At 36.3% G+C, this 16,966-nt stretch overlaps 1 protein-coding gene and 1 pseudogene across 1 annotated transcript; both read right to left on the bottom strand.

The window, feature by feature from the left end:
* Nucleotides 1-2,695: 2,695 nt before the first annotated feature.
* On the bottom strand, nucleotides 2,696-3,700 carry LOC101686765 (olfactory receptor 5I1-like). Its single transcript, XM_004781696.2, has one exon. It carries the CDS (start codon nucleotides 3,698-3,700, stop codon nucleotides 2,696-2,698), a length of 1,005 nt encoding a protein of 334 aa, XP_004781753.2.
* A 6,729-nt stretch (nucleotides 3,701-10,429) lies between these two features.
* Nucleotides 10,430-13,360, bottom strand: LOC101687051 (annotated as a pseudogene).
* Nucleotides 13,361-16,966: the final 3,606 nt, after the last annotated feature.

Below are 16,966 nucleotides of genomic sequence, written 5' to 3'. Positions count from 1 at the left end.
ACTTTATTGAAATTGTATTAAATATATTCCTATCTGTAAAGATTAAACCTATCCATGTTATAGAAAATTGGATTCACTGGCCAGCTTTCATATATGTGTAAGAACAGTAGATATTTGTTCATCTTTATAGTTTCTTTTAAAGATTTTAATTTAATAGCCTTTACACATGATCAGGAAACCAGGATTTTGTTTTGTTTTGTTTTTGTTTGTGCTTTATTTTCATTTTTAAAAAACAGTAAAGATGAGAGAAAATTTAAGATAAGAACAGGAATTCAAAGGGAGATAGAAATGGTTCACATCTATATACTATCATTTACTTGTTAGCTACATGACCATAGATTACTAGTCCTCATCTCTTTAACATGACTTTAATATATATATTTTATATATATATTATATATATATATAATATATATATAAAAATAATTGGGTATATATCTATTTGTCTGAGGAATGATAATGGAGTTTCTAACATTCTAACATCATTCAGAGCCAACCAACTCCCTCTCAGGAACTAAACTCTGGTCCTGAAAGAAAATATGGCATATTTATGGCATCCTGTCATGAAATGGTATCTCCAGGATCCATTGTCATTCACTTTAGAGCCCATTCATTCAGATTCCAGTTGTACATTGTAACCTCGGGTCCTCTTGGAGCTCTTTGCCCAGCCACACTGGGACTTGTTTTACCTGATGCTTCCTTTACTCCTGGTTGGAGCTGAGCAAAGACTTCTTCATTGCTACCCATGCTGGCCCGCACCCTTCCCATGTCCAGTCTAGATACCTGAAACTGTACTTCTGATCTGTCTCTGAGCCCACATTACCAATAAATAAGTTTAGATAATTAATCTCAGAATACCTATGTGTTACCTCTGTGTCCGTATCCCAAGGACGACAGCTGAAACAGAATGTTGTTGGAGGAGGTCGTGGAAAGAATGTGATCACTGGTCGACCTGTAAGCTGGAGCCAAGGAATCAGAGGATCCTCACCCATCCCCTGTCCTTGGAATGTACATTCTGCCCACCAGTCCCACAGTTTGAAGTGTTCAAAAGGCATAGCCTTGAGAGATCAATGTGCTGTTGAGAGGACCTAGATGATATACATGACTGAACCCCAGTTGAGCCTCTGTATAAACTTCTAGGATTCTGGAGTGAAGATCTGCTCATTTAATGACTGTCCAAGATAAACTTCATATGTAAGTTCATTACACCTGCCACCTACCAATCTGAAGGGGTCTGCCTCTTTCTTCCATCTCTCCTCAGCCTCTGTGAGGTGGGTGTGTGGGTGATGTTCTGAAACAACTTACACTTAACAACAAAGGAACAAATATCCATCTGTTGTGATGAACCCATTCACTGTGGCAAACGTTTTCTCCTCAGTATTTAAGATGAAACACTTGCTTCTCATTGACATCAAGCTGCCATTCTACTCTTCCCTATTGACAGCCCCGTTGACCAGAGCCGTAACTCAGTACTGAGCTGTATGGACAAAAACCTACTTTTAAAGATAATTTCCACTGCAGTGAATAGAATTATGATTTTGGTTTATAACACAGCCTGCATTTTCACTGACAGATGGATTTTCTCTCTAATTTACTCTGTCCCACTATCCAATCTTACCTTTAGTTTAGCCCTTTCTTTAGGCTTTCTGCCACACCTTGTCTGCTGGCTCATGTCCTAGCAGCCCACCTGTGATCCCACCATCAGTTGGCTTCTGATCCCATCTCTTGCTGTCAGAGGATAACCTCCCAAGAAAGTTTGCTGACCAATTAAGAGATCTCAAACTGAACCTATTCTTGAGGGACTAGTTTATTAGCCAGACTTTAATTTTGGTGATTTTACAAATTGTTTTTAAATAAGTCGTCATACTGACAATATTTTGCAGTAGTCACATGTATATACAGTACCATTCTAGAGAAAGAAAGAAACAAACAAAAAACTGCAAGAGAAATAGTTATAAGTATATAATCTAAATTAAAAACAATCAATAACAAATATACTAATGTTTACTTCATAAAAATTTACTCAGTATCTACACTGGAGAAAATCCTGTGATAAAGAGGCAATGCATCAAATGAGGGACAATAATTAATGAAAGGTCTAGTAGAGGGACAAAACACAGACATATACAACTACAAGATTAGATAGAAAATTCTAAGAGTCTTAAAAGTAGCACACTTAAGATTCTAGTGAGGTTTGGGATGTAACTTACCATTTATAATTGAATTGAATTGGTATAAAAAATCATATGGTAATTAAAATTTGAGGAAGAATTTTTTAGAGAGAATATAATTAGACTGCCAAGGTACAGTGCACACATATTTATATGGAAATAAAAATTAATTGAAAAATGTTTTCAGTAAATTGCATTTATTTTCTTTCATAAAAAAAAAGAGTTGTGGTATTTTAATGGCTTAGTCAATATTGAGAATATTTACAATACATTTAGGATGGGAGAGAAAAGGAATAAAAATATGAAATATAGACATTAGGCAAAGGGTAAATCTATTCTTGGAATATATATTAAAAATGTCAACTTTAAAATAATAAAGAGATAGACATAATACAGGTAATGTGACAGACTCTGATGTCATTCTGTAGTTGAGACTTCGTTAGCCACAGATTTGGGGAACAATCATTTTAAACTGACTTTTCCTGACATTACTGAAAAGTTGTCAGGCTCAGTTTCATTCTTCCTTAAGAAAACAATTTTCGGCTGATCATTTTCCTTAAGGCTTTTTTGACATCTTTGTTCCTTAGACTGTAAATTAGGGGATTCAACATAGGTATAATCAATGTGTAGAACACAGAGGTCACTTTGTCAATATCCAGTGAATGACCAGTGCTGGGGCGCAAATAAATAAAAATGAGAGTGCCATGGTAGATCGTGACTATGGTCAGATGGGAGGCACAAGTGGAAAACCCTTTTCTTCTTCCTTCAGCAGAACCTGTTTTAAGAATAGCTGCTATGATGCAGACATAAGAGAGAAGGACTGCTAGAAGACAGATAGCCTCCACCAAACCAGCGAAGACTACCAGAATAATGTCATGCATGTAGGTATCAGTGCAGGACAGAGAGAAGAGTGGGGAGATATCACAGAAGAAATGGTTAATTTCTTTGGAGCAGAAAGACAGATGAAAGGTATTAGTAGTGTGAATAATTGAGCTCATGGTACCTCCCAAAAATGCTCCAAGGGCAAGCTGGCAGCAAATCTTCTGGGACATAATAACTGTATAAAGCAGTGGGTTGCAGATTGCTATGTACCGGTCATAAGCCATGACAGCCAAGAGGAAAGATTCTGTGTCAACCAAAGAGCAGAAAAAATATAATTGTGCAGCACAGCCCTTATAAGAAATGGTTTTTTTATCAGAAACCAAGTCCACAAGTAATTTGGGGGCAATTACGGAAGAGTAGCATGCATCTACAAATGACAATACACAGAGGAAAAAGTACATCGGAGTGTGCAAGTGGGAACTAGTTGTGATTAATAACATCATCCCCAAATTCCCCATGAGAGTAACAGAGTAGATAAAAAGAAACACAGCAAAAAGAATCCTCCAAAGTTCTGGATGGTCACTAAATCCCAAGAGGAAAAAAACAGTCTTCACAGTGTGGTTCCCAATCTCCATCCTCTGCAGTGCCTTTGGACTTCTGAAGTTGTGGCACAGCAATGATGGCAATATTAACAGCCACCTCAGCATTCACTAAAAAATAAGAGCTAAAACAGTCAACATAGATACAAGAGGAATTCCGCATCCACTTGGGCATCCTGGAAATAGTTAGGCATATCTACTGCTAGGATAGAATTATACATTGCAGATTTTCAGATTTTAAATTTTTTAAAAGATTTTAATTATTTAAGAGAGAGAAAGAGAGAGAAAGGGATAATGAGAGAGAGCATGAGCAGCAGGAAGAAGCAGAGGGAAAGAGGGAAAGCAGACTCCCTATTGAGCAGGGAACCGAAGGCAGGGCTCAATTCTAGGACACTGGGATCAGGACCTGAGCCAAAAGCAGATGCTCAATTGACTGAGTCACCCAAGTACCCCAGATTTTCAACTTTTTATTAAATTGACAATGCATCAGTTGTGTTGCTTTAAACTATTGTTTTCCATAGAGACACCACCATCAAATGAGTTGTTAAACTCCACTTTTATCAACTTCCTAATCTTCCACCAATGTCAAGTAATGTTGGTTAGCCACATGGTTATATAACAAACTGAATAAATAGCCTCTATCCCCACTTGTGTTGTTTTTATTTTCACAAGAGACAGCATTACTGGTCCAGGTGAACTCCCATTTAGGTAGAGGAGCAGAAGTTATACATTTCTCACCTTGAGATGTGGTTTCACCTCTGAGGAACCAAAGAACTCCTATGAGTTGTTCGAAATCCACTGACAAAAGAGAAAGGAGAAAGGTTCTGCATTAGTTATAAAAGTCACTGAATCCCAGCTCTGTTGCTCAGAAGTTGTGAGACCTCAGTCAGGCCAAAGAACCACTGAGTTTCAGTCCGTCATCTATGAGAGTGTTAGTACCTTTCCCATCAAAATGCAAGTGTTAAATGAATGTCCTACAGATTCAATCTCCTCACCATCTTGTCCTTTTGTGGTTCTAAAGCTGGCAGCACAGCAATTCTGAGTCAATCCAGACATCTGTTTTATTTTTCTGGTATTCAAGCTATGGATTAAAACTGGAGAAATCCTCATGCCCACAAATGTGTTAAATTCAATCCAGGCAATGAGAAGATGATATCCAGGAATGTTTCCATACCCTCCGCAGTGAAAAATTGTAAAAGGTGTTGAAAAAGCCTCATCTACCTACTTTACCTTTCTGCCTTTCGTTGTCTTTGCTCTAGTTTAGAAAGTTGTTGGACAACCAATAGCAACACTAGTGGTACGTGTCTACAAGTATGCACACTTAATCCAGTGAGATAATTGATTCCCCTCCCTCCTGTGGAAAAAGCCAATTTTCTATCTATTTGCATATTTATTTGTGAATTCTTGTTCTATAATTCTTTGGATTATCTTTTGTACCAGTTGGAACAGTTGAATGAATTAATGAATAAATGAAGTAAAATCACTGACATGGTTTCATCTTATTTTGTTTAAAAGTTAGACATATATATTGTATATATGGTTGAATAAATTGTTCTTTACTATTGCATATCACACACAACTATTTTTCTCCTTTAATCACTATTATAAACCTTCATAATTCATCCTAGGTATCATTCTGCAACCTTCTTCTCACTGCTAGAAGACTTCTGTCTCATGGAGAAAAATAACAGGTAACAAATAAGTATGTGTTCAACTTTCTCATCAAGTCATCATATAGACATTTAGGCTCATCAGTGACCTCCTCTCTCCCTTCCTTTCCATCCCCTCCTCTATGAAGTTAATCCTTTCTTTTTTTTTTTTTTTAAGATTTTATTTATTTATTTGACACAGAGAGAGAGAGAGAGAGAGAGAGTGAGATTGCGCACAAGTAGGCAGAGAGACAGGCAGAAAGAAAGGGGAAATCAGGCTCCCCGCTGAGCAGAGAGCTCGATGTGGGGCTCGATCCCAGGACCCTGAGATCATAACCTAAGCCAAATGCAGAGGCTTAAGCTACTGACCCACCCAGGTGCCACGAGGTTAATCCTTGCAACTATGCACCTAATTCTGACTATCTATATCAGCTAATACATTTATACTATTACTACTAATGTCTCCTTCATAAACTTGCAGCATGTACCATTGAAGTCAATCTCACCATTAAAAATATTACTCTGTATCTATTTCTATTTATTCTCTTTTATTTTATGCCAAAATTTTCTTACAGACATCTACACTGATTTCCACTTTCTCACTTCAGCCTACTGATACAGGATTTTTATGCCAACAACTTAAAACCCTTTTTGTTTCAATCCCAAACTACACCCTCACTGTCAAATCCAAAGATTTTTTTGTTAGGTCGTGAACTTTATTTCTCTACTCCATGTAAGAGCTTTGACCTCTCCTTTCTTCTCAAAACCCCATTCACTTATGGCTTCTATATACCTCTCTTGATTTCAGTACTAATGTCGATATACCCCTACTCAGCCTCCTTCATACATCGTGGCACTTTCCTAGGGCTTCATTCTCAACCTGCTTCTCTCCTCACCATAAATACTTTCCTTACATTTTCTGCACCTTTTCTTACAATACTAGGTATGCAGTGATAAGTTTCCATATACCCATTCCAAAGCATCTGTCCAAATAAAGTGAACTATCAAATAAGCATGTGTACGTTTCAGCATGCTTAAAACAAAATTTAATTACTATTGCTTCCTACAACTTATGCCTTTTCTATGATCCCTATCTTGGTATTCATCTCTATCACCTCCATTGCTAGTCCAAATAAGAAACAACCTCTACCTCAAAACCAAACAAGAGCCATTGATTCAATCTGTGAAATGTGGCAAATATCCAATGTCTCCTTCTTGTCATCACATCCCATTATTTAATGTCATCCCTCATTTTCCTCAATTCGAACCTCTCAGTTGGCCTCATTCTCTCCAATTCCCATATGATTTCCAAACATGATCCAAAATGTATCCATAAACTACTGTAAGAGTCACCTGTATAAAACAGATTTTGTAAGGTATTTCCTTCTTCTTAAACCCTTAAATTATTCCCTGTTCCTTACAAGCTCAGTATTTAAATACACTCAGTTTTCATATATATTCCCATTTTTATCTCCTATATTCCATCTTACTCCAAATACTTTGTCTTAAAAAAAGTGTTAATTGGAGAAAGAAGCATCTCAGATTTACTAGTCAACTATTTGGAAATCTCCTTTCCTGAAATATATATGGCATCCTCCTTAGAAAATATCATCTCTCATTGAGTGACAGCCCATCTGTTCCTGTCTACGAATATGAGAGGCAAAATTGTAGATTGACCTAAAAGTGGAACAATGGCCACTGCTAGCAAGGCAAAAGGAAAAAAAAATATGTATATATATACACATGTGTGTGTGTGTGTGTGTGTGTGTGTGTAGAGAGAGAGAGGAGAGAGTCAGTGGCTAGAGAGGCAAAGGTGGATGAAAATGTTTCTTTGTTGTGCCATTCATTTTTTTGCAAATTATGAAAAATGATTATCAAAAAGTAGGCATGAAAGAAAGAGGCTCCCCTTTAGGATAATCCTTAAATAAGCTTGGGTTCTGAGCCATAGAGAACAACCACTTTTTTGTTGAAGTTATTTTCTACCAAATCTTTAGTTTCTACTTTTCTTGTTTTTTTTTTTTTTTTTCTTTTAAAGATTTTATTTATTTGTTTGTCAGAGAGAGAGAAAAAACAGAAGCACAGAGAGCTGCAGGCAGAACAGGCAGAGCAGGGAGAGGGAGAAGCAGGCTCCCTGTTGGGCAAGGATCCTGATGTTGGACTCGATCCTAGGACTTGGGATCATGACCTGAGCGGAAGGCAGCCACTTAACCGACTGAGTCAACCAGACATCCCAAATCCTTAATCTCTAATCATAGAAGTGGAGGTACTGAAAAAATCCATTTATATAGAGAATATTTACTTGTATTAATCTTTCAAAGATGTCCTATGCTTTAAGACCAAAAAAGGTTTTCAGAATTGAAACATGAAATGTGAAAGTCAAGGGAACAATAGAAGAGGAAAGGAATACAAGATAAAAAATTAAGAAGAGTCCGAAGAGGAGTCAAATATATCTGTTCTTCTATGTAACTGGCAGGTGAGAATGAGAATGAACTCCAAAAGTGTTTAGAAAAATCATCTATTCCTGTAGTCACTTCTCTATAGTAAGCCCTAGTCCCTACCTTTGTAAACCATTTTTTTTTCTGTTCCTTCAAATCCACTCCCTTAATCCTACCCCAGTCCTCTCACCTCTGTATTGATAACTGTTCATATCAACACACAGGATAAATGATATGATACACAAATTGGGTGAGCCTTTATTTTATATCCCAGTCTGCTTTACTTAAAAAAAAAAAAAATAGGCAATGAACCCTGTGTTTATAGATAGATTTCTAATCTGAGTCCAATAATACTAAAGATTGTCTTAAAACTATCATCCATTAAATGTGTTTTTTTGTTGGTGGTGGTGTGTTTGTTGCATATGCCTTGAGAATTAAAACCTGTGTTCTGCTGGGCACATGTATTCTCAAAACATCAGTTTCCTGCATGTAAAATAAATAACTATAGAATGAGCACTTAAAATCTTGCCCAACTCTGAGATCCCAGGATTATGTGAAGAGCATTTACCAGATTACTATCTTTCATTTACCTTCTTAAGAGACTGTTGTCCGCATCAATTCATTTTTCACTTGAAAAACTCAGTGTTGACGCTAAATATTTAAAAAATTAACCCATCGCAACATTTTACATAATCCATTTGGGCAGTTCTTTTGTTTTCATAAAAGAAACCTGTGCCTCCCTTAGGAAGGTAGTGGTTCCTCAAGATAATGTGGGACCTTTTATATTTGCCTAGAGTCTTTTGAGGTTAGCTTCCAGAGCTCACCTAGGATCCCGTGAACTCACAATCTGATATGAAAATCCCAGTGGGAAAAGATACATGAGCAATTAAACAGTTCTATGAGGAACTGATTAAAACAAAATGAAACAATACAATATGTTTTTATACATCTTGAGGATGTCTCAAAGAAAAATCTATTTTTAGTTTTGAAATGGTAGCTTATTATATACAAAACAAAATTGTATTATTTGTTGTCTAATTTGATTTAACCAGCTTAGAGCAATTTATCAAACTATCAGAGTAGTATTCTATGTGATAGGATAATAGAATAACTAGAAAGAAGCAAAAATATATCTATCTGGCTGTTGAGAATTAGAAGACCTTGAAAATCAAACGTCAGTGGAAAACCAAGTATGAATGAAGTTAATCACTTGATATGTGCTATGTGTGGTTCTGTTACACATGGAATTCTGGCCATCCAAGGCCAGCATAGATCAGAGAATATTTCTTTAACAAATACATCTATTAGGTACAACTGACTTGGCTCAGTTGAAGAACATGCAACTCTTCATCTCACGGTCATGAGTTTGAGCCCCATGTTGGGAGTAGAGATTCCTTAAATAAATAAACTTAAAAAAGTACATATACTCTGTGAATTTGTATGCCAGATGGCAAAACAGAAAAGAGGATAATTTGCACTACACATTTAAGAAGTTTGTCAGGTACAGAATAGTGAATGAGAGAAGGTAAAAGAAATAACATAAACAATTGCATAAAGATTGGAAAGTGTGTGGCATAATGGCAGACCTGAAAATGAAATTTAGAGAAAATGTGTTGCCTCCTGAAGAGAGATAAGAGCGAGAGGTGTGTGTGTGTGTGTGTGTTTGGTATACCTTCACTAAGAGTGCCAAGGTGGAGAAACTCTATTCCAGTTGGAGGACCAAAGGAGAAAGATGTTTACTTTACCTTCATCTTAAAATTCAAAGTCCCTTGTGTGATGTGGGAAATTTACTCCACTTAGAACATTTGAAAAGCAATACAGAGCCATATTTTCATCAAACTCACAATGTAGTTCTACTCTATTTGTCAATATTTATTCATTTATTAAAATAAATAATGAGTAGCTGTCTTTGTTGGAATATTTTTAAATAACTCTTGCCCTCAAAGATGTCTTTTTTTCCTTTTAATAAATTAACATATAATTTTTTTTCCCAGGGGGTAAATGTCTGTGAATCATCTGTCTCACACAATTCACAGCACTCAGCATAGCACATACCCTCCTCAATGACCATATCAAACATGTCTTTCTTTCTTTTGAAAGATTTTATTTATTTATTTGACAGACAGGGATCACAAGCAGGCAGAGAGGCAGACAGAGAGAGGAGGGAAGCAGCTCCCTGCTGAGCAGAGAACCTGTTTCAGGGCTTGATCCCAGGACACTGAGATCATGACCTGAGCCGAAGGCAGAGGCTTAATTAACTTCTTGAGCCACCCACGCGCTCCTCAAAATGTTTTTTAAAGAAACATTAGGGAGAATGAATTTCATAAGCCAGGTTTTGCAGTTATTTTGTTATTGTGTTTAAGTTCAGTGATAACTCTGAAGCTGGCAGCTTATCTCCAGTTTATATTTAAGAGACTCGAGGTTAAGCTAGTTTAACTATCTTCCTCAAAATCACTCTTTAAGCTCTGAGCCTGGAACCCAGCTATTTAAAAATCCAATGTCCATCATACTTCATTAAAGCATCAAGGACCTATGTTACTTTAAATAACCCATCCCAATAAAAATATAAACAATAACAAATATAAAATGAAATCCTAAGAAAGTAAGAAAACGAAGTGTTAACATTGCAAGGATACAGGAAAAATAAATCATACTTTGGTCTTTAAAAGACCATACTTTGGTGGGTGTGTTGTTTGAAAATGGATCTTTATATATATATCAAGTTCTAATACATGGAACCTGTAAATGCCACCTTATTTGGAGGAAGGGTGTTTACATGTGATTAGGGTAAGGATCTGGATATAGGGAGATTATTTTAGATTATCTGGGTGCTGTATATGCCTTCACAGATGATCTTATACAAGAGAAGGAGACTAGGGGCACCTTGGTGACTCAGTCAATTAAGTGTCTGCCTTTGGCTCAGGTCATGATCCCAGGGTCCAGGTATGGAGCCTCATGTCTGGCTCCTTGCCCAGTAGGGAGCCTCTTTCTTCCTCTCCTTCTGCCATTCCCCCTATTGTTCTCTCTCTCTGTCAAATAAGTAAATAAAATCTGAAAAAAAAAAAAAAGTACAAAGGAGGCTATTCCACACACACACACATACACACATACACACACACACGTGCGCGTGGGTGTATGTGCAAGAAAGGTAGGAAAGATGAAGAGTAGAGAAGTTTGAAGATGCCAGTCTTGAAGACTGAAATAATACAGCCACAAGTCAAAGAATGCCTGTGGTCTCCACAAACTGCAAGAGATAAGGGCAAGTGTTGTCCCTGACAACCTCCTGTGGGAGTATGGCTCAGCTGACACCTTCATTTTGGCCCAGTGACACTGATTTCAAATTTCTGCCCTTAGAACTGTAAGAGCATAAAGTCTATTGTAGTAAGCCAACAAATGCATAGTATTTTTTTTAGAAGCCATAGGAAATTAATGCAATCAATAGGTTTAGAATACAATAGGCTTAAAAATATAGTAAATGACTAAAATAGTATCAGGCAAAACAAAACAAAAATAATTAACAAAACCCCATAAATTTAAGAAAAGTAAACCATCAAATACATGATCTACTCATTTATTAAGAAATAAGATAGAGTGGCGCCTGGGTGGCTCAGTGGGTTAAGCCGCTGCCTTCGGCTCAGGTCATGATCTCAGGGTCCTGGGATCGAGGCCCACATCAGGCTCTCTGCTCAGCAGGGAGCCTGCTTCCCTCTCTCTCTCTCTCTGCCTGCCTCTCTGTCTACTTGTGATCTCTCCCTGTCAAATAAATAAATAAAAATCTTAAAAAAAAAAAAAAAATAAGATAGAATAGAGAACAAAAGGTAAAACTAAGAGTAGTAATAGTAAGATCAGCAAATACATTATTAATCACTTATAATATACCATATATAGTGGCAAGAATTTAAGATACATCATTTAATTTTCATGCAAATCTCATTAGAAAATTAGAGTAAACCAAAAGGTTTACTTGTAGACCAAAAGGTTTTTTTTTGTTATTTATTTTTTTATTGAAGTATACTCAACATACAATGTTATATTAATTTTAGGGGTACAATGTCATTATTTGACAATTCCTGTGCATTACACAGTGTTCACCTTGGGAAGTGTGGTTATCATCTGTCACCATACAACATTATTACAACGTTATTATCTATATTTCCTTTGCTGTACTTTTCATCCCTGTGACTTATTTATTTTATAACTAGAAGTTTGTGCTTCTTAATCCCTCTGAAAGAAGTTTTAAAAGTCTTAAACTTATAATGTTGCAAAGGTAAAAATAACTAAAGAGTGGATAAAAATACACATAAAATTACTCACTTTTTATTAAAAAACATAGGATATCAGACAGATGTACATTCATTCAATGTAAAAAAATGAAATTAATTAAGTTAAAAAAGGTTACATGCTCTAATGATGATGAAAAAACATGTCTATTGATGTGTACTTTGTGAGAAATGTAATGGTTTTCTCAAAGTAAGATATCGAGTCTAACAATACCACACCAACCAATTCAAAGTAATTAGACATTGAAGAAGAGCAGAAAATGCAACAAGTGCATTTGAATTATCCATAAGAGATAACATATGGTTTAATAAGATAAGCAACTGGAAAGCAAGCAGCATGCTTAGGCCCCCAGGTCATAAAATCCTTCCCTACTTTACTTTTTGTTCACATCCACTCAAAATCAGCCACTCATTAAAAGTCTCTGATCAAACTCTGAGTCTAGTTAAGAAAATAATTTTTTAAAAGGTAATCTAAATCCCAGTACTTTCTTGAAAGCTGCTTTCACATCCTTGTTCCTCAAGCTGTAGATGAGGGGGTTCAGCATGGGAATCACTATGGTGTAGAACACCGTGGCCACCTTGTCCGTATCCACACTGTTGCCAGAACTGGGCCGGCAATAAATGAAAAGAATAGTTCCATGGAAGACAAGGATGGCTGTGAGGTGGGAGGCACAGGTGGAAAAGGCTTTGTGCCTTCCCTCTGCAGAGCGCATCCTCAGGATGGTGAGGAGAATCAGCAAGTAGGAGGTGAAGATGATCACAATGGTGATGATCTCATTGGCAGTGGCCACAATGAACACCGTGAGTTCATTAACAGAGACATCAGAGCAAGCAAGTGATAAGAGAGGGGGTAGATCACAAAAGAAGTGATTAATCACATTTGATCTATAGGATGGGATCTCAAGAGCTAAACACAAGTGGGTCAGAGAACACACCATCCCCCAGAGGTAGCAGCAGGAAACCAGCTCCATACAGAGATTCTGGGACATAGTGACAGTGTACAGCAGTGGGTTGCAGATGGCCACAAAGCGGTCATAGGCCATCACAGCCAGCAGGAAGACCTCAGTGATTGCAAAGGAACAAAATAAATAGAATTGCACCATGCATCCTAGGAAGGAGATGGCTTTGTCCCTGTGTAAGATATTGGACAGCATCTTTGGCACGATGATCGTGGAGTAGCAAAAATCCACAAAGGACAAGTGGCTGAGGAAAAAGTACATGGGAGTGTGAAGTTGAGAGCTGACCTGAATCACTGCAATCATGCCTAGATTTCCCCAAAACTGTGACTCCATAGATGAGAAGGAACAGCAGGAAGAGGAAGACGTTCAGCTCAGGGGCATCTGTTAATCCAAGAAGGATGAACTCTGTCATGGAGGTGCAGTTCTCCTCCTTAATTTCTGCCATGTCTCAGCCTTAGGATAACAAACATTAAATTTGTGTTTCTTCTAAAAAGGGAGTAAAAACAGATTAATAATAATTAGAAAAATATAGCATTGATAGCAAATATTGTACTTATAAGAATCAACAAAAACAGTGTTGTCAAATACTTCAAAATGTTAAATGTCTCAGTAGATCCCACTGATCAAAACTGATTCTAGCATCAACAAAAGCATTTAAAAAAAAAAACTATTAAAAAAACTTAAACGATTCCAACATTTACCATAATACATCAAGATGATTAACTAAGTTTGATTATTTGATCAAGTTTAAAATAGAGTCAATGATTTTCAAAGCCACACAGAAATGTTCCTCTGTTCTCTGAAAACCCTTAAGAAGCTTGGGCAGCACAGTAGCACCTAGTGTGACTCTGTAAAACATATACTTTTTTTTTTCATTGAGTCTTTCAGGAACATATATTTGAAGCAAAGTTTTTTTTTTTAAATTCCATCTTTAGGGAGTATGATAAATTTTTTGAGTTCTGCAGCTCACAAAACACTTATAAATTTCAAATTATGAGCCAAGAGATTTAAAATATAGACTAAAAATGAAAATTTTACACCAAACAACAGAGTGTTTTAATCAATTATCACAGCAATAATCTACAACAATAAAGTCTTAATCCTGATAAAAGAACTTAATCCTAAAAAACTATATATTTTTATGAGAGATTTCATTCTTAATGAGTTAGAGAAATATTTCATCACCTTAGTAAAATTATGAAAAACTAATCAAACTCTACATTTCAGTATTGTTAATAATATTAAAATGGAAAATGTTAATTATCAATAATAGAGCAATTATTAAATTATAATGGGTCATATCTAGGAGAGAAAATTTTCATGCTGGTGGTTAATTTTTTTTTTAAAGAAATGAGATACCAAATAGTCTACTTGGTGTGCATATATAGATGTATATAAAGATGTATATAGAGAGGTATGAATACATCAGATAGGTCTGTTACCAATACCTATGATTTGGTCATACTGAAATATTCATCTTTTACCCACACCAAAGAGAGGTGCCTGAAAACCCTCTCAAGTTCTCTAAGCAGTTGGCTGGGAAAAGTGGTTACTTAGTCTACTCAATACAGTGGGATCTAACACTGAGAACTTTCTTTAAAGAAAAGGCCAATAGACAGAGAGGGACTCTATTCTCTGCCCTCCCTTCTAAAGGGCAGGAGGAGGATACGTGTGACCTCTGCACGCAAGTGTAATAAAAATTGAGTGAAGACGTTCTGGACTAGAAGAATAACTTGGTATTTTCTCCATATAGTGAACTCTTTAAAGAAGTAGAAGCATATCACTTTCCTGAAGTCATGTCTTTTTCATTATCCAGCCAAGAACAGAGATAAACCAAAACCAAAACAAAACAAAACAAAGTACCTGAGTTATTTGCGGGCTTCCCAGTTAAACAGGAAAGCCAGCTTGTTAAATTTATTTCTGAATGTTCTAGGCTGTTGATAAGAAACTATTTCATGTCAACTTCTAAACAACTCCAAAAGAATTCATCTCATTTTCTGAGCAGAGTGAGTTCCCAGGTCTTGACTGTCTGTGGACAGTGTGGTGGGTAGGTGACTGCAACCCTCAGCAGTAGCATGACAATGAAGGAGGCTCTCCATGATCACAAATGCTTGATTTCATCACAGAAACTGGTCTGAAAAAAAAAAAAATGTTAACAAGAAACAGAAAGAGAATGAACGAAGAGGATTACCATTTGCTCATTGTATTCTTTCATACACATTTTGATGTTACAAAGAAAATTGTTCTAAATTCACCATTAAGTGTTTCTAAATACTAAAACACAAAAAGCCTTTCAAATAGTAATTGCACAGGAATCTTATTATTATCTAATTAAAAGATAGATGAGTTCGATACATGTTTAAAATAATTGTTGACAGGGAACATAAATTCACGTTTATTTTCAAGTAACCAGAATCTAGCTCTAGCTTACAGACCCGAGTAATAGACATTTTCTCCCTGGTGCAGAAGATGTTAAGACATGTAGAGCAGACTGAGACTTATCCTGTAATTTAAGCTCCCAGGAATTGGGCTCTTTAGGCCCCCAAACAATTACTGATCCCTATGGTATAACAAAATATATAAAACTTAAAGTGAGAGTATGTTTCGTGTAACCTACCTAATAATTAATCTTTATGACATATCATCAGGAAATCTATTTTTTAAATTATCCCAACTTGGGAAACGACTGTTTAAAGCCAAATATGCCCCCTCCCAGCCTTCATGGTGTTATGTGATATTATATCGAAGTGTCATATGTGTGGAACACAGCTATAAGGCCATAAGGAAATCGCATGAGTATTTCTTCCTTTCTAATATCATGATAGAATCCATTAGTTTCTTTCTGTAAGGCATAGTGACAAATATCATATCAGAATTCCTTAAAATACCATAAAATTAAAGATGCTGCTGGTCAGAAAACTCTAGATCACACTTATTGAGTCTTTGCTAGATGTTGGAAACTATTCTAAATATTATGCAAGTATTAATTCCTGTTAGTGTCCTAGTAACCATCCAGGAAACAGTTCTGGGTTTCATGCCTATCTTACAAAGAAGAGGATTGAGATACAGACAGTGGCTTCTTGGATCACCTCAAAATAAATGGCCAATAAAAGCAATTACAGCCCTCTGGTTTTTCCAGTCATAGGAATGTATGGAAAAAAGAAGAAACCAGAGAAATTTCTGAGGTTGCGTTTTTGGTTTTGTTTTGTTTTGTTTTGTTTTGTTTTCAGAGCATGTCCAGTGCTGGAAGCCACTGAAGGGACTACATCAATTCTCTCTTCTAGATGTGTTCTTCTTCTGACTTTATAATATCATTCTAGGCCACAGGATTCTATTTGTTTGTGTGTATCACTGGCTGTACACATACATTTTTAAGGCATATGTGGTCAACAAATAATCTCGAGTAAATAAATTTGCACACTCTCAACTACCACATAATATAGTCCTAAAATCACTGTGCCAAGGATAACACCCAAGTTGGAGGAGACATTCCTTTGGTTCTCCATTCCCAAATCACCTCTCATAATCAACAAAACAGAAGACAAATTCTCACCAACTATCTTTTTTGTGTTGCCCCATGAGTGGAAATCCATGGGCCAAAAGAAAGAGCTGTGATTATTGGTGCTCTTAAGGCCATTTTTCATATTTTAGTTCCTCATTCAGGGCACCTGAAACTCATGGCATGCATCTCTTCCTTTTTCCATTTTACACAATTTCTGTTTCAGGTTACAACTTCTACCAAGTTGTAGAAGTTAAATATTTGCCTTACTTGGTTTTCTAAATATTTGCTAAATATTTGCCTTACTTGGTTTTCTATGTTCCATTAGTAAGTGTTTTTTATATATTATGGGCACACATCCTTTCTCAGCCATAGAACTTGCACTTTTTATTCCCAAATTTAAGTCTATGGTCTGTTTTGAGCTAATGTCTGTGCATGCTGTGAGGTAAGTTGAAATTTATCTTTTTTGCATATGACTAACCAGTTGCTCATTTCCATTTATTGAAAAGACTGTCCATCACCAGGAGACTGCCTCAGTAGGTTCTCAGAATC

Source organism: Mustela putorius, unplaced genomic scaffold (genome assembly GCF_011764305.1).
Source record: "Mustela putorius furo isolate JIRA1106 unplaced genomic scaffold, ASM1176430v1.1 tig00000127_pilon_pilon_pilon, whole genome shotgun sequence".
NCBI lineage: Eukaryota > Metazoa > Chordata > Mammalia > Carnivora > Mustelidae > Mustela > Mustela putorius.
Note: the sequence above shows the minus strand (reverse complement) of the source record. Positions and strands in the feature narration are given on the sequence as shown.